The 18485-nt window shown below is 38.5% G+C and overlaps 1 protein-coding gene and 1 long non-coding RNA gene across 3 annotated transcripts in view; one reads left to right on the forward strand and one right to left on the reverse strand.

The window, feature by feature from the left end:
• Positions 1-18485, forward strand: part of PDGFC (platelet derived growth factor C) — a 98807-nt gene that overhangs the window by 52298 nt on the left and 28024 nt on the right. The window contains exon 2 of the mRNA XM_081209047.1: positions 3700-3895. Coding sequence (XP_081065173.1) covers positions 3700-3895 — 196 coding nt within the window. The remainder of the gene's footprint in view (positions 1-3699; positions 3896-18485) is intronic.
• Positions 723-16498, reverse strand: LOC308595203. 2 transcript variants are annotated; one of them, XR_014011910.1, is made up of 3 exons: positions 16312-16498; positions 3063-3270; positions 723-912 (listed from the first exon to the last, which is right to left on the reverse strand). It is a non-coding gene; the product is annotated as an uncharacterized lncRNA (long non-coding RNA). The 2 variants fall into 2 exon arrangements; XR_014011911.1 differs by lacking the exon at positions 723-912 and adding an exon at positions 1746-1953.

Consider the following 18485-nt stretch of genomic DNA (forward strand, 5'->3'; position numbering starts at 1 on the left):
AGGTCACTAAGATATTTGCTAGAACTCTAAGGATCATTTTTACAGGGTTGCCATATTCTGAAGAGCGAAAAAGAGGACACATTTGCCATTCTACTTTTAACAATGGATCACTATGATGACTCTCATTTTACATACCCATGAAAAAGAGGACGTGTCCTAGAAAAAGAGGACATGTGGCAACCTTATTTTTTGTGCTGCTTTCAGGTTAAGAAGTGTTTTCTACCTAAAGAATTGGTTTTCTCAGCATGCACACAGATGGCCTTAAGCTAAACAACTAAAATAATATTGCCTATGAAGCAAAAACAGAGTACAAGGAGGAGATTCTTAATTTAGGTACCTCATTTGCTTTGTACCTGTCAAATTTGTCAAACATTTCTTCAGAAGATATTTAAGCTAATATTTCCACATTAAATACTGGCTCCAATTGCAATAGAATAACAGATTATATGAGCATTCTGGAAAACTCTTGATGGATTTGTGTTTACCTGTGTCTCAGACTTGTTCCTAATGGAATTGATGATGACATGCTGAACAACACACTTAATACCAGCCTTGCGCTACAATCCTGAAGTAATTTATTTCCACAGGGGCCTTAGTGGTTTATTTTCTTTTTCATATATCCACACTACTTCAGTGAAACTGAGGTTGGATCACACATGCAAATATGATCTGTTATTTATTTATTTAATTTCTATTTATTTATTAAGAACTTATATGCCCCCTTCACCAAAAGACCACAAAGTTGGATTACAACATAATAAACAGCAAAGGGCAGAACACAAGAACTTAAAAAACAAAACAAAAACATTTTAGTACAGCTCATAATAAAAGCAGCAGCATCAAAACTATCCATAAATTACTCAGTCACAGTTTCCTTCTTCCAGCAGCATGCTGGAAGACATGAATCTTCACCTGTTTCCAAAACAAAACAATGATGTGGCTAGGTACACCACAGTAGGGAGAACATTCCATAGAACTAGAACCACCACTAAAAAGGGCACCTATACTTTTCATCCTACTCAAGGACCCTTAGTTGGGCTTCTCCGCAGACCTTAAGGCATGGGGGCAGGTTGGTACCAGAGCTCTAAGCATCAATGTAAGGATCTTCAATGGGCACAGAAAACTGGCAACCAGTGAAATTCTGTTAAAATGGAACTTGTATGTGTTTTGTCTATAACTCTCATAACCTCTGTGGCCCCCACATTTTGCCCTAGTTATAATTATACCAGAGTATCTTAAAGGGAAACCTTGTGTTGGCTTACTGAATTGCTGCTCACTGAGCTTTCTTTCTAAAGGCTCCTTCACATGTGGATGTAAATTCATCACCATTTGATGGCATGCCTGTATGAACAGGACCTTGATACTACTTAGGTTAACCAAGGATATATATGCAATAGTGACAGGTGAACTGCCCCAGGATCAGTTGAGATTGACATGAGTAATTACAACTAAAAGCAGAGAATGCTTAGGAAGAAGTTCTCATTTTCATTGAGACTTGTAAATTGGTTTTATAGTTGATGAGCCCCTATATTATATCTTTAACTAGTGATGGTTGTTCATACAGGAGGGAGGTCTTCATGTGTGTATGTCTCCCTCTTTCCTTCTTCCTGGCACCTAGAATCCTGTAAGAAAACATTCCTGGCACCAGAAGGTCTAGGAAATGTAGCTTTTCCAGGGTACTTGGCGTACACAGAGGAGTTTTTCCTCTTTCCTTGCACACATTATTATTATTAAGGTGGGGAAAATAATTCTTGTATTGGAGTCCACTTGGAGGCTTAATATCTTTTCATTGTATTAGTTACCAAGTCTGTATTCTGAGCCAAGAAATTAAAAACTCAGCATTCTTAATTTGCATCAGACAATTTTCGTATGATGTGTTCCAAGAAATATTGCCGGTAGTTTGTGCAGGGGTCAACAAATCCTATATACATTTTCTCAATTAATGTTTCATTTCTGGAAAAATTAATACTAAATTAGTACTTAATACAGAAACAAGTTTAGCTTTATTAGTTTTCCTGAGTTTCACTTTAAGGTTTTAGCATTACTAATATACTTAAGTTGCATATAATCCTCTGTAAATGTGTTCTATGCCATACAAGTTCTAATGGTCAGGCTACACTCCTCACAATTATTTCTGATAACCCCAGATGGTTTCAAAACACCCAGATGTGTATTACCTGTGATGACAAGCCTGACCTATTATTCTATCATCCTGGATAAAGTTGTGGCCTGGGGCTAATTCACAGCCATAAGTATGCCATCAAAGCTATTGTAAGACTGTTCAATCATTGAGCTGGCAAAAGATGAATTTGATGCTGCATTTTTCTGACCAAGAGGTAAAGTAGCTCCTTGGATTTCTGACCTAGGAATGACTGCCTTTTTGTTATAGATTATCTGTAACCAAGTAACATAAATATGCTGACATGTTATGTCAGCTGAGGCAGATATATAAATCAGTAGAGATGTTGCTTTTTATTTCTCTCAGTGTAATTTTATGCTTCATGTTAACTAAAAAAATAAAATAATGAAAGGTAAGTAAAACACTGCATTCTGCTATTGTCAAGTGAGAGTACGATAACCCTTTTTGAGAGAGTGCTGTGGTTAGAGATTGGAGGTTGACAATGTTATAACTAAATGCCAGAGTTAAGAATTCTTAAATTGACTATTCCTGATACCAATAACCACTGAAACAAATAATTACTGTTCCTGACACCAAGTATCACTGGATCAGCTCAGATGTAACAATCCCATTCTGATATATCTTGTTGGCCAGGAAGAAGCTATGTCATCTGATCCTGACTTCATATTCTAAGGAACCCTAACATTACTGTGTCTTGCTGTGTAGGTCATACATAGGAAATTAAAATAGCTGCAGTATCATGGCCACAGACCAGGAATCCTCAGGTGCAGTCCAACAATTAAGGCAGCTGGAGATGGATCCATTCCCTAATCTGTCCCATGTAGAGCTGTGATAAGAAAGGATACCACTGAGACACCACTGAGACAACTTGCATGTTCTGTCTCAGCTGCAAGCTCACTAACCGTGGTCCTGAAATCCTTACCTTGGTCTCTCTCCAAAGTGCTGATCCTGCTTTGCCTCACCACCCTGACTGCCTGGATCCTTAGGACTGTTGACCTCCTTGCTGCTTTGGCCATCACCCATCTGTAGTGGTGGGCATCTCCATGGAACAGAACAGCAGGTTGACATGGAAACAAATGTTCTCTCAAATAACCTAAATTGCTTAGAATTTCTTCGTACTACTAAATTATCTGAGTAGAGACAGGAAACATAATTTATTTGATGATCAGCACTGTTATCTGAGTATTATAGTTCCTTTATCATGTAAATATTAGTATTTGCATTTATGTTTTCGGTAATATATCCCCATCTTTTAAGAAACAAAGGGAGAAGTTTTCTATTTCTGTCTATTTTATATGTGGTAATGCCATCTTTAATTCTAAAAACAGTGGGACATGTTCTGAACATCCAGGAGAAATTTGGACTTAATTCTCAAGAAGCATCTTAAACCTATTTTGAAAGTGGGAAATTGATATGGTTTGGTGTCTACAAGTGAAAAGGAAAATTCAAAATCCCATTAAGTGCATCTAAAGTAGTTTTCTGGATCATCTTGTTCAGTGTATTCTTCATTGTACAAATCATTGATGCTTCTATTTTTTGTGTATTTCTTTTTGTTATAGGAGTACAAGAACCACAACATGAGAAGATTATTACAGTGTCTGCTAATGGAAGTATTCACAGCCCAAAGTTCCCATATACTTATCCCCGTAACACAGTACTGGTGTGGCGATTAGTAGCAGTTGAGGAGAATGTGTTGATACAGCTCACTTTTGATGAAAGGTTTGGGCTTGAGGACCCAGAAGATGACATATGCAAGTAAGTTACTATTGCTGAGTTCATATAAGCCTATTAGAAGTGGTGATGGATGACGTACTACAAACTTTGCCCTCAACAATGGTCTGTCATTTCAGATTTTTAATTAGACCTCTGCACCCTGCATAGCATCTACAAACCTTTATGTATATAAACCCGGTGCCATATTTTTTTTAAAAAAACCAACACAATAATATCTGTTGGTATTTGTGGGTAACTTTCAATTCTGCAAAGCATTGATATAACCTTCACAATGGAGTTAAAATTGCTTACGTATACAATAATCCTTTCTTGCAGAATGCGTGAAGTCAAAGAGTTAAATATGTTAAGTATTTCAGGGCATAACCTGATTATTCAGCAGACCTGCTGGTTTAATGAGATTACTCATCAGTGTTATTTCAGATGGCTGTGTACCATTAAAATTAAATTATTGCTGAAGAAATAATTAACACCTTTGAGAAAGTTCTGTAGTGCATCACATTACACAGTAGGTACATAAAACCTCTGAATAGTTAAAAATTTAGATAACCGGAAGAGTGACTGATATATAATTCAGATGACTGTGTGCTACAGACACAATGAATTCACATCATCCATATTTTCAGATTATCCCTGATGCAAGAAAATGGGTTCTCCTGTATTGTTTACACACCTGTTTATAAGTAAATCTATAAATTGCTAAATGGCCTTTGATGAAATATCCACAGCTTATATATGAAAGAGACTTGCAACTGGGTGCAATTCAAAAAGAATTATATACATATCAATTCCATTTATATCAAGGTTACTAAATCATGCACCACCTTTAATGGATTTGTGCATATTGTACCTGAATCATTTAATCAGAAAAGGATGCAGATAAATATGGGTTAATGTTTTCTTTCTTTCACACACACACACTGTCTTAGGTTTGAATCAGTAAACCAGTGGTTAGGACTGAAATACGCTGTACAAATGCACTGTAATCTAAGACTCTGCATGCCCAATGTAATGGGGGAAAAGCTTAAAAATAATAATAATCTGATTACACCTTTAATTCTCCACCCCGAAAGTCAGTCACTGCTCATATTTACAATGTGCCTAAGTATAAAAACAGAGGGTACTGAGGCCCCTTGTGAGAGAAGGCATCTGTTTCATAGGGTAAGCACCTTATGAATAATTTGACAGTTTGCAGCTGGAGTTATGGGCTGCACTTACATAGATCTGGCATAATTCAAAATCTGTTTAACATGGGACATTGGTAGTGCATATCATGAATTCATCTCAAAGGACAGCTGTGCACAAAATCTTCACCCTAATACTGCACAGAAAAATTGGGAGGACCATTTCACTTAATTTGGGGGGAGAGGGGTATAATTCAACAGTTTCTTGTGGATGGGGCCCACTGTTTTTTCTTTCTGTTTTTTGTCTTCTTTTTCTGTTGTGCTTCTGCTGCAAGTGACAGCAATAGCAACTGGGTTAGCAGTCCAACTGCCATTTTGCATTCACTGTTATGCAGCAGACCTCGATTTTGTTCTGGGGGCATTGCTTGTGAGTTGATGGGACATGGTGTGGTGGTCACACATACACAGATGGTGCAGAATATCAAGTGAAAATTCCGCAAAATGGTCTTCTTGTTCCACTTCATTTCTGCATCATTAGGGTGGAAAAAGTGGTCACTAATGCTTCCTTTCCCAATCAAACTGCATAAGTGTGTTCTCATAATAGGGTAGGCCAGAAAAGGAATGGAAAAACTGAAAAAAGGACAAATATAGATTCCCTTGATAGATCAGAAGTGGTTTATTTATTTTATTTGCATTTATAGTCCACATTTACTCTAATGAGTTCAAAGTGCTCTTTATCTTCACAACAATCCTAATTAGACTCTGAGCTGTTGACGAGCCCAAGATCACACAGTGAGCCTCTAGTTTGAGTGGACATTTCAATCTGGGGGTCCCAGTTGGCTGCCCAAGGCAGCATTCCCATATGCATCTTGGAATTTAGTGAAAATATGTTCCTATCAACTGTGAGTGAAAGTTCTTGGTTAATGTAAAAATTATATAGATTCTTGATCACTTGTCACCATGAGTCAAGATGGGATTGAAGCAGGTGCACCGCACTTCTTTCTTCCCACTGAGCCACATTCAGTAAGACACAGAGCACATGAGAGTTAAGGAAATTATTTCAGACTTTGAGTCTAGGAAAATTCCCCTCTTTGATGCTACTTCAAAGAGTGTTTTGTGGTCCTTAGCCAATTTTTGTAAAGACATGTAATAAAACCAAAGTTGGAAGATTGGTCCAGTGAATGACATCAATATCCACAATAATATCTTTGAAGTCAGTACAGTATGGAAGATTCCATTTTATTAAGTTCCCCCCCCTTTTTTAAAATTTAAAATGCTGATAAACCTCTCCCATAGATTACGTTGGTCACTTTATAGAAGCACAATATAAAATCAGTCATATTATAGTCACTGTAATCATCACATTCTTTTTGTAGGCTTGAATTTTCCCCTTCTAGTTCCAGGAGCATGCCTGAAACTCATTCACTGTCTTCAGTTTTCTTTTTCTGTAACTCTCCATGTGAGGAAAATGAGACTGAATGCAATTAAAAGTACAAGATGTTTGGATAATTGACTAAGAAAAACATGATATATTTTGGAATTGATTATTGATTTGTGTGTTCCACTGAAAACAAGTGATACCTGGAAAAGATAACCTCAGCGAAAGAAATGGGTTAGAATCATTGGGTAACCAAATCAATATGTAGGAGAAGATGGCTGATAGAAAATGATGCAGGTGGACTGGCTTATAAAGGTTTTTCTACCAGTAAAGAGAGAGAGAGAGAGAGAGAGAGAGAGAGAGAGAGAGAGTTTAGCTTGTTTAACAATAGTACAAGCAGTGCTTTTTTCCACTAGAAAAATAGGTGCTGGTATTCACCATGAAGTTGTTACAGTACATACCACACTTTTTAACAACAAAAAGAGGTGCCAGTACTGTATACCCTTGAGTACCCGCTGGAAAAAAATCACTGAGCACAAGGAATAAGTTCAATGGCAGGAGGTCAAGTGAATGGCTAGCAGCTAAGAGTAGTATTGGAGTAGACCAGTGGCTCAAATGCTCTGTGCCTTAAGCTTATTTTGCTGGTGCAATGTTGCATTCAGCACTACTGCACTGGCCATTGCAATAACAGTGCATGTTGTCTGATGGATTTGCCTGTTTGCCCAGCAGAGGATGCCATTGCAGCTACCAGAGCTATATAATAATGGGGTCTAAGATGTGTAGAGAGTCTTGACTTTAAAAAAATGAGATATTGCAGCATAAAGGAAATTAGAAAGCACTAATGTAGAAAATTCAGATGATGCAAAAGAGCTGCAGGAAAAATATTTGCATTGAGCATTTTGAATAACCTGTCGTTGGGAAAGAGAGAGTCATTTATTCCTTTTTCTGGCAGTCATGAAACGGTCATTTTAGAAATTACGTCACCTTATTACCAATTCATTTTAATAATTGGTTTAGAAAATGATCAAGAGTGCTTCTGGAGCTGCTTCTCATCCCTGAATAGTGATACAAATATTTCAGACAGAAACAATAGCAACTACTTTGCTTTCCTTTGAAGTATGTACTTACACAGTGGAAAGTTATTTGCTTAGCTATGGAGTTCATTGAATGAGTACTATGGAGTTGTGAGTTATGATAAACATAATAAATAGACTAAACATTGGGATATCTGAGGGCTCACTGTAGCAAAGGATTATAAAAAACATATGAGCTAAGCCTTTCATGCTGAATACATCAGTGTATATCTGAGAATCTTAACAAGATCTCAAACTGGAAAGCCAGAGTTCTCTCTTCTTGTTGATTGAGCAAAGTTAGTAACCCCTATCTATTATTTCCCACCTATTTTCCGGGGTGTGGCATCTTTTACATGCATGTGAGACACAGCTTTCTGGAGTCCCTCTTAAGTTATCTCTCTTATGGTTCCACCACAAGCAGGAATAAGGAAGGATGAGGTAGCTGGAGTCTACTTGGTGTTTTGCTAAGTATAAGCCATCTCAACCTCTGAGCAGTGCAAGACACCAGGGGTTCCAGGCACTTACACAGGGTATGTGGAATCAGATGCAGTGGAGACTGCGGTATCTTTATGATATATAGTTTATTTACACATATTGACAACCTGAGCCTACAATGGAGGGATTCACAGCATTAACACCCCACGTGGGTCTTGCTTCTCCCATAGCCATAGCCTTCAAACAGGAATCAGGCATGGTTCTGTCTCCCAGCTGCACAGCCCGCTGCCTGCCAGCTCACCTTCTAGCTCACACAACTCAGCTCTGGCTTTGGCTTTCTAAGTACCAGGTGGTTGAGGGAGGTGGGCCCACTGTGGCACAGACCTACTTAACAACCCATACTTAGGCCATTACCTTACCAGGAAGCTTGTCTAGCTATTCCAGGAATCAAATCTGGGGCCAAGGCATATAGCTTACTCCCCCCCCAAAAAAAAACCCCTCTTAACAATTTGTTAGGAGGCATTCATTGTTGCTGAACAGTGAAGTCATATTTGCACCTCCTCTCTGCTACTTAAAAGAAGAAAAATGGCTGTAAAGGAAAAGCCTTTGGTAAGCTACGTCATCAAGCTTTTTGAAAGTCTTCAGTAAAGGTAAAGGTAAAGTTAAGTCCAGTTAAGTCCAGTCGCGAATGACTCTGGGATTGCAGCGCTCATCTCGCTTTACTGGCCAAGGGAGCCGACGTTTGTCCGCAGACAGTTTTTCTGGGTCATGTGGCCAGCATGACTAAGCCGCTTCTGGCGAAACCAGAGCAGCACACGGAAATGCCGTTTGTCTTCCTGCCAGAGTGGTACCTATTTATCTACTTGCACTTGATGTGCTTTCGAACTGCTAGGTTGGCAGGAGCTGGGACTGAGCAACAGGAGCTCACCCTGTCACGGGGATTCGAGTCGGCGACCTTCCTGATCGGCAATTATTAGGCACAGTGGTTTAGACCACAGCGCCACCCACGTCCCTTAAGTATGCAATATCAATTGGATAACCTCTCTCTATATGCTTGTTTATACTCTCAAATAATTTTAATAGGTCAGTAAGATAGGACTTACCCTTGCAGGAGGCATCCTAGCTGTGCTGCAGCAAAACCAGTTATTCTACGTGCTTGAGAATTCTATTATTTTCCCTGAACAGATGTTAAGCCAACCAACTTGTGATTTCCTGGGTCACCCTTAGATCAGTTTTTTTTTAAATTAAAAAAATGATGTTGCATTAGCTACTTTCCAGTCATGAGAGACGGAGATTGATTTTAGGGACAATTTTTTTTTGGGGGGTGTATCTTCAGATTGTCAATATTCATGCACATACGAAAACTTTAGGTTTAAACAATTAAAGTGGATATAAGCACTGTTACCATAGCACAACAAATCCAAGAAGAAGAAGAAGACAACTTTGGGCAGTTTAGAAAGTGAAAGTAAAATGTATTGAAACAGGTCAATAACCAGAAAACATGTAAACGCACCACAAGCAAATCAGGATACTACTGCCCTGTAAAAAAAAATAAAAAAATCAGGAGAAATGTTAGTTAGTTGAACCCCCATGTTAGCTTTGTGCAAGAAAATCAGGGTGAACACAGAATAAACAGTTCATGTGGAGCAGCCCTTAGAAGTACAAAAAGTTCAAATTTGACAACTATCTTTAAGAACTCTCGGGTGCTATCTGGACCCAGTGATTTGTTATTTTTTGTAATTTGTCTCTCACCATCATTATTTGCCTCAGTTCCTCAAATCCCTTCTTGAGAAAGTTAAGTTAGGCTTCTGCAGTCTCTGATTTCTCCCTTAGCACACTTTTTTGTTTCCTGTATTTTGAAGGAGTAGATCCATGATTTGCTTTTCTAGGGAAGAATATTCAGCACAACACTATTATAATCATTCCATCAGTGCAAGCACTAGGGCTGGGTGCTATATCGATATATCATCCAAAACTGGTTTGAAGTCCATATCGTAATATTGGTTTCATAATTTTTGACCTGGCAATATATTGCGTATCAATGTGTGTGTGTGTGTGCATGTTTAGTTGAATCCCAAGTGCTTCTGTTTTTCTAAAGCCAATCCTCTGGACTGGGAAATTCAGGTTTCTTGATCGAAATTGTACATCCCTACCAGACATTGCTGTGAATAAATAATCCCAGTTAAAACTAGCAAAAAACTATCAAAGCCATATGCTGTGGTAGCCTTTTCAACTATGGGCTCCGTTGTCTACATCTCATCTGTGGCAATTGCTGTATGTCCCAGGTGTGTAGGTGAAGAGCTAATTACACATCTGATAAAATGTATAAAAGTCATAATAGGAGATGCTCATAGCCAAGAGTGATGAAAGTGAATATTCTTTGCCTGAAGAAAAGATTAAGTGTTAACATACTGCCAGCTTTCAGTTACTGAAAAGGATTCCAGAGAGTGAGTGCCTTTATCCATGGATAAAAGAAAATAAAGCAATGATATTTAGAGTGCAGGATGTAGACATATATTAAGGATTAAAGAATGTGTCCTGATTACAATAGTAGTTTAGTAATAGAATAAGATGCTCAAGGAGATTATGGAATTCACTTCTTTGAAGATTCCCAAAAAGTTAGGAAGGTATTTCTCAATGTATTCTGTCATAGGTCTCTGTTTGATTGTCTCCTAGACCCATCCAGCTCTAATTCTTTAATTTTGATTTTTATCTGGATTTTTAAAATGGAAAAAGGGCTGTTTCATGTATTATATTCTCCATATGAAGTCTGCCAAAAACTGCTTTCATGTGGCAGTGCTCCATGTAGGGTTATAACATTTATTAGCCACTTATAGCATATGCTGTCTTGATTGATGTTTTATACCAGCAGCTACCAAGACATTTTATTAGATTTAGGGACCAACTATCCTGGGATTTGGAGAATACCATGTGTCTGCTTCGAAGTGGTGTTTCTCCCCCACCCCCTTGTATGATTTTCCTAGTCATATGCAAATAAAAGTAAGATTAGATTAGGGTTAGTTTGAAAGCACAGCCAAGGAAACAAAGGACAATTTTTTTGGTAGCTACATATGTATAATACCTGATTAGAATGGATTACATGAGTGCCAGTCCAATATTTAGATTGAGTTCATTCATCTAATATTTTGTTATATTTAATGAACACTTCATAGAATGTCTATTTTAATGTGTGGGAATATTTAAACAATAAACTACTGCTTGATTATAATGAAGCCTCAAAGTGTAGTAAGAGTATTACATATGCCTTTGAGAAATGATTTTCAGAAGATCTCTTGTTGGGATTGTCATGAATGAAGTGGCCCTACAATGCCTAGGAAAAGATGAGGGGGTTTATAACCAACTTTCCATATACTGCTTTTTAAAGTTGTTGTTTTTTAAAAAAGATACAGTTTCAGACAGCCTTCCTCCATGTTGTTGGTGTTTAATCACTGTATTCTGCTAACCTAGCAATTTGAAAGCATACCAGTGCAAACAGATAAATAGTTACCACTGTGGTGGGAAGGTAAATGGCGTTTCCATGTGCTCTGGCTTCCGTCACGGTGTTCCGTTGTGCCAGAAGCGGTTTAGTCATGTTGGACACATGACCTGGAAAGCTGTCCGTGGGCAAAGGCCGTCTCCCTCAGCCTGAAGCGACATGAACGCTGCACCTGATAATCACCTTTGACTGGACTTAACCGTCCAGGAGTCCTTTATCTTTAACCTTTACCTAATCACTGTTCAGATTTCAAAAGAGTCCCTTAGATGTTTTTAGAATCTTCTGGATGAAGATGTTTAGTTTGGGGGTTAGATTTATTTGGTAGGTCCTATGAATCAAGTTGTACACAGAGGTTTCATACTTTGCAAGCTGTGAACCAGGTTTGAAGTGGTAACATATGCCTAAAAAATGGGAGATCACGCAGGGTTTCCCAAACTTGGATCTCCAGCTGTTTTCCCATCATCCCTGACTATTGGTTCTGCTAGCTAGGGAAGATAGGGGTTGTAGTCCAAAAACAGCTGGAGACTCAAGTTTGGAAACCCTGAGCAGGGCTTTTTTGCATCTGGAACTCACTGGAACTCAGTTCCATCACCTCTCAGGTGGGCGTGAGTTTGGCACAGCCTGATAGATTGGAGATTGGGATTCTAGATGGTGAGCCCTAATGGGGTTCTGGGAACGAGACAGAAAATATTTCCTACGTATCCAGGCCCCTACCTTTGTCATTAGTTAATTTTTAGACCAGTCAATTTTGTGCTGATTTGTAATGCAGTCTTCATAACGTAATCAACTTTCCAATTCATAAACAAACAAGCAATATTAAAAATGTCTATAAACAGAATTGTAACTTAAAGAAAAGATCACTTACATTTTCAGAAAGGTTAATTTTAGAGAAACATATTAGTGACCCACTTACGTCACTGTCAATATTTAAAAGCTTGCTGCTCACAGCTGTGCCTTATTTATTTGAACAACTGTTCTCACAGCCAATGTAAGGTTAGCATCTAGGTCAGCAAGGGTTATACTATGATAGGCTGCAGTTCTGTACTTATTTACCTGAGAGCAAGTCCCTCTGAACTTAGTAGGGTCCCCCCCCCTTATTTCTTATTTTTAAAAATTGTATCCTGCTCTTCACCGTGTAGGTTTGGAAGCAGTGTACTTCTGAGTAGACATGAATAGGATTGTACTGTTAGTGTTTTATTTCTTTTATAGTATCTGCAGGATCTGTATCTGCAGATCTGGTTTGGATAATGTTTTATATTTCTTAAAACACATCACTCGGGTGTTCTCTGCTGAACAGCCCATTCAAATGAAGTAAACTAGTTTTCAGTATCAAAATATTTTGCTAAATGAACCTAATCCAAACTGTATTGCTTCTAAAATTGTTTCATGTTACTTTTGCTGACTTTGTTTTTAATAGGGTTATTTTCCCTTTGAAATGACTGGTGCACTCTCAGATCTTGTTTCTGTCAAGTGGATTCTGGGGAAAATTAATGTTGATAGAGCATTTTCTTTCTTCGTTACTAAAAGTAGCACGAGTGCAGCAAAGGGACAAAAGCCCACACTCTATTCTGGGTTATGTATTTTAGTTGTACACTGCAAACCTGAACACGTAGGTCTGTAACCAAGAATTCAGGTCCTTCTGTGTGAATTCGTAAATGGTGAAGAAAAGAGTTAAAAGCAAGCAGTTTTATAGAAAGAGCCATAATAAAAGCGCACTATGTATGGGCTCTAGACACAATTTATGCACATATTGGGCACGATATTTTCATTATAGTATAAATGTCCTACCAATAGCAGATTTACCTCTAGAAGTAAGTTTGTTCTGCTGTTTAATTAGCATAAACAGCAGGCACCTAGTCCTAGAGACAGTTGTTTCCTGTCCCATTCCCAGGTCCCCCCCTTACTTTTCATTTCTTACAAACACTTCTCTTTTTTCCAATATTCAGCACTGCTTATCTAGTTGCATAGAACTATCATTGCTGTCATCTCAATATAGTGACTATACTGGGGCAGGAGTAAAATAATTTGGATGCTAGTAATGATGATCTTTCATAATGAAACATGGAGATATCCTTAACTAAAAATTAATATGGAGTTGTTTGCTTTTGAGGGCCCCTGTTTGCACTGGAAATTTCCCCCATATGAATGTCTTTTAAAGGTTTATTTAATATGTGTCTGCATGGCATAAAGCCAGGAACTAGTTTAGTCATAAAAAAAAGTTCCAGTCTGGAATGTTAAATTTTGCACCAAATAGTACGATATATTCAACATCAGATTTCAATAACAGCCTTCCCCCCAACCTGGTGCTTTCTGGATGTTTTGGGCCCAACTCCCATCAGCCCCAAGTAGCATGGCCAACAGTAGGGATAAATTATAATCCAAAGCATTTGGAAGGCATGAGATTGAAGAAGACTGGGCACAATTCTCACTTTGGACATGAGAGTTCTTGGCCTCTGTCAGAAAGATGATGGATTTGACTGTTAGTGTGATTCAGCAGAGCCCTTTTACGCTCTTAACCCCCATTGCACGATGAATTAAATATTGATTTAATATATGGAATGTTTAGGCCGTCTTATTTTGTGGCCATTTTTGGTACTTGTGGGTGCAAGAGTACACCATAAGGAGCTAAGAAGATGCAGTGGCATATTAGATTTCTGTGTTATTTTTCCTCTTAAACTCAGGTTAAGTAATCTAAGAAAATAACAGTAGCTAGATTTATTTGATTTTAAAATATTTTCTAAGGCTGCTATGCTATGGGGGCAGAATATTGTGTAAATAGAAAATCTGTTCAATATGGAGTAAGGGTTTGGTGCTGTCGAATCATTTTTATTTTATTCCACAGAGGAGTCTGTATGAATTTATGTACTTAATAAAATAATATTTAGAATGTCTAAACTCAAAACATGTCCTTCAGGTTGTCTCAGCATCTGTAAAAGCAAGATGGTGTTGGTGGTGGTTGGATGCTGCTGTTTACGTACCTGGTGCTTTGCAAGGTACATGTTGCTTTACATGGTGTAATGTTCTTGCTCCAAGGGGAATGCAGTCTAAAAGCATATACGTACAAGGAAACTACAGTAAACAGAAGAAGAATATGTGACTTTTAAAACTGACTTTGGCTTATTTACAACGGAATTGGGTATATGTGGTTGTTCAAAAGACTTTCTGGGATTGAGGGATTTGAAGGAAGTAAGATTTGTGGTTTCTGGGTGGCAGTTCCTTTCCATTAAAGACAGCCATAGAGGGGCAGAATACCTTTAGATGGTTCCCCCCTGAATGGGTGTCTGGTCAGTTTTGGAGCTGATGAGGGCAAAGAAGCTGAACTTTAATCCAGATGAGAGACAGAGGTGTTGTACACTAGCAACCCAGAATAAGGGTGACATTATTGCCCCAGGCTTTCTTGGATAGTACCTTTTTGCCTTTGGTGTAATAGAGTGAAGGAATTTGTCATTTGGAGCCGATTTCATCCTCACTATCTGGTACAGTGGTACCTTGGGTTACATACGCTTCAGGTTACAGACGCTTCAGGTTACAGACTCCGCTACCCCAGAAATAGAGCTTCAGGTTAAGAACTTTGCTTCAGGATGAGAAGAGAAATTGCGCAGCGGTGGCAGCGGGAGGCCCCATTAGCTAAAGTGGTGCTTCAGGTTAAGAACAGTTTCAGGTTAAGAACAAACCTCTGGAACAAATTAAGTACGTAACCAGAGGTACCACTGTATTGTATTTATGAATATCCCTCAACATTAAATAGGTGGGGATGGAGAAACTGTGGCCCTCCATATGTTGTTGGACTGCTGCTCTCAGTCCAGTGTTGACTGAGGATGATGGGAGTTTGAATCCAACAACTGGAGGGCCACAGGTTCCCTACCCTTCTGCTTCGTATAAATCATCCCTGTTTGTTCATTTTACTTAATCCTGATCTTCTCAAGCATTTTTATTCCGTTTCCCACTTTCATTCCTTGTTTGTACTGGTGTTGGTCTCTCTCATGGCTTGTTAAGATTTCATCTTCCTTTTAATGCAGTAATGCAGGACATAACTAAAAGATTCCCAAACCCTAAATCACATTTACCTTATACCTGCCTACTTCCCTGTTCCTGTTTATTGCAGTGCACTCTGATTGCTGGGTCTCCCAAGAATGCTCATCCAAAAGGAATTATTTGCCTCAGGTGACTGGCTAACTGGAAGGCTGCTTTAAAAATGGGGAGGGGGGTATTATGATGGTGTCATTGGTATTGAGGGCAATTCTCTACTTGGCAACTAGACAGAAATAACAAATAATACACTAACACTGCATGAATATTTTTTTTAAAAAAGCTGAAGTGTCAAACAGTTGCTTAAGGCTACAATTTTAAGTATATTTACTGGGAAGTAAATTGCTTTGAAATCAGTAGGACTTAATTTTGAGAAAACATGTGGATACAGAGGAGAGGGGGAGTGCAATAATTTAACAGTTGTTGGACCATGAAAGACTCACTGGTAAGATAGCAGATTGAAATGGTGCAAACCAAGCTCTTTTAATATGAATAGAGAATGTGCTGAAACATTTCAATTTGAGATGACAAAATGAAGTGGAATTTTGAGTTCATATTTGGTGTTACATAATGTATTTACATACTTATGATTGGTTGATAATGAATCACATTCTGAAGGGCAGATTATTTGCATGAATGACTAACATAATAGTTTCTGCTAAATTAGTTTGGGTTTCATTTTAATTTCATTTATACAAAGACAGAGGAAACAAATTACGTGAACTGAGTAAATTAGATATTAAGGCAAATTACCCAGACTTGAACTATGTGAAAGTGAATTTAATTAAGGTATATTTTATTAGTATGAATCTGATATGAAGTCCTCAGAGATTGTAGATAATGAAGCAGGGTGTTTTTAAAAGATCTGAATATTTGATTTTTAATAGTAAATTGCGATATCTTACCTTTAAAATATCACTGGTGTATAGTAGAGTCAGGAAGCTAACTGTTTCTAACTGCCATAATTGATGTCACTAGCAAGAAGACCCACCTAACATGTGTCATTTAATTTAATAGTGGGGAACCTGTGGCCCTCCAGATATGGCTGAACTCAACTCCCACCAACTGTAACTAGCTTAGTCAAGGATGATAGGTTTGTTATTAAACTTGTTCCTCACTAACCATAAAGGTAAAGGTACCCCTGCCCATACGGGCCAGTCTTGACAGACTCTAGGGTTGTGCACCCATCTCACTCAAGAGGCCGAGGGCCAGCGCTGTCCGGAGACACTTCCAGGTCACGTGGCCAGCGTGACAAAGCTGCATCTGGTGAGCCAGAGCCGCACACGGAAACGCCATTTACCTTCCCGCCAGTAAGCGGTCCCTATTTATCTACTTGCACCCGGGGGTGCTTTCGAACTGCTAGGTTGGCAGGCGCTGGGACCGAGCAACGGGAGCACACCCCGCCGCGGGGATTCGAACCGCCGACCTTTCGATCGGCAAGCCCTAGGCGCTGAGGCTTTTACCCACAGCGCCACCCGCGTCCCTTCACTAACCATAAGTTGTGGCTAATGTTTTGTGCTTGGTTACGGCTTATGGTTAAGGAAGTGAGCGCTTAACTGCTAAGCTAAACCTTGGTTTAGTTGCTGCATAGCACTGAACTAAAAGTACTGGGGAGGAACAAAGCAACTGTGGTGCCTTCTATGCATCCTTTTGGCAACTATTGTAGCCAAGCTGGTGCCAGAGGTATTGCTCTGTTTGGACCACATCAGCGAGGCCTTGTCATCTGGGCAGCCCAGGACCTCCGTACGCTCTGCCTAGTCTTGCATTTCAGGGAAGTTACTTTGGTGCTGCTAGTGCAGCAGTTTGACTTCATCCCCAGAGGTGCACTCCATTATTTCTTGATACAGAGAGATGCCAACAACAACTGCTAAATGATTGGCTCTGTATTTCATTTCATTTCACTTTTGATTTTCATGCTGCCTTTCTATATTACTATATACAAGGCAGTTCTGATAGTGCAGTCCTACACAAAGTATAGGTTGGGCCATATTGTCTTTTTCGCTACATATGTCTACTCAGAAGTAAATTCCATTGAAGTCCTAGTGAAGTGTGCCAGGAACAGCAACCTAGATGAAGTAATTATATGGCCTTTTATTACACCAAAGTACTTTGAGGCAGAGTTTTCAAATTATTAAACTGGGATGGATGAACCTAAATATAGTTTCTGTTCTATCTGAACATAGCTTTGGATGTAAACAGGAACTATTATGAGTTCCTGTGTTTTATATCCATTAGCTTCTTTTTAAGTTCATAGAAGGTTAATGTTACACAATGAGTATTGAACTGCAAGCCAAGGTAAGCAGTCTGTCCCAACAGATTTAACAAATGAAAACCATTCTTTTAAAAAATGAAATAAATAAAATTCAAGGTTGGAGGAAAGTTTATATCTTAAGAAAGTACTTTTAATGGTTCATCATTTGATTTAAGTTTTATGAGACAGAGGAAGGTTCTTGAGAGACACTGAGGCATTTTTGATAATTTCCATACTATGGAGAAATAGTTTCTTCTCAGGTGATCTGTCAAGCAAGCCTATTCCTCATCAGCAACAAATGCAAAATAAGAAGCTCTCCTTATATTGTCTCCCTTAGCAGAAGGGTAAATAAAGTGGTTATCTTGAAATTATTCTATAGCATATTAGCAACCTCATACCTAGCATTGTTAGGGAATTCTAAGAAACCAAAAAAATCGGTGCAGCTTTGAAAGGTTCGGTCCACCATCTTGATTCAAAATGATATCAAATTAAATCCAAACATAGACAAAACCTGCTCTTTGAACTCAGGAAAATTCATTCAAAATTTGGCTACAATGTGTTGTGTCTAAATGCATAGTGAACGTACAAAGAAACAACTTTCCAAAATATGTACTAGACAATAACATATATTGATTGATGCACTCAACCCTGCATTCACTATACATTTTCATTATATAAAATAAGCTACAAGATATTGCAATAAAGAATTTACCACTTACTACTGATTGACAAGTCTCTGTCTCTTGGTTACTGTATATATATTTTTGGCTATGTCTGTTGTTCAGACCAGTCATATCTAGCTTCCATGCTGTGCTTTAACCAGCATCA

This window comes from Podarcis bocagei (genome assembly GCF_964188305.1).
Source record: "Podarcis bocagei genome assembly, chromosome: 9".
In the NCBI taxonomy this organism is placed as follows: domain Eukaryota; kingdom Metazoa; phylum Chordata; class Lepidosauria; order Squamata; family Lacertidae; genus Podarcis; species Podarcis bocagei.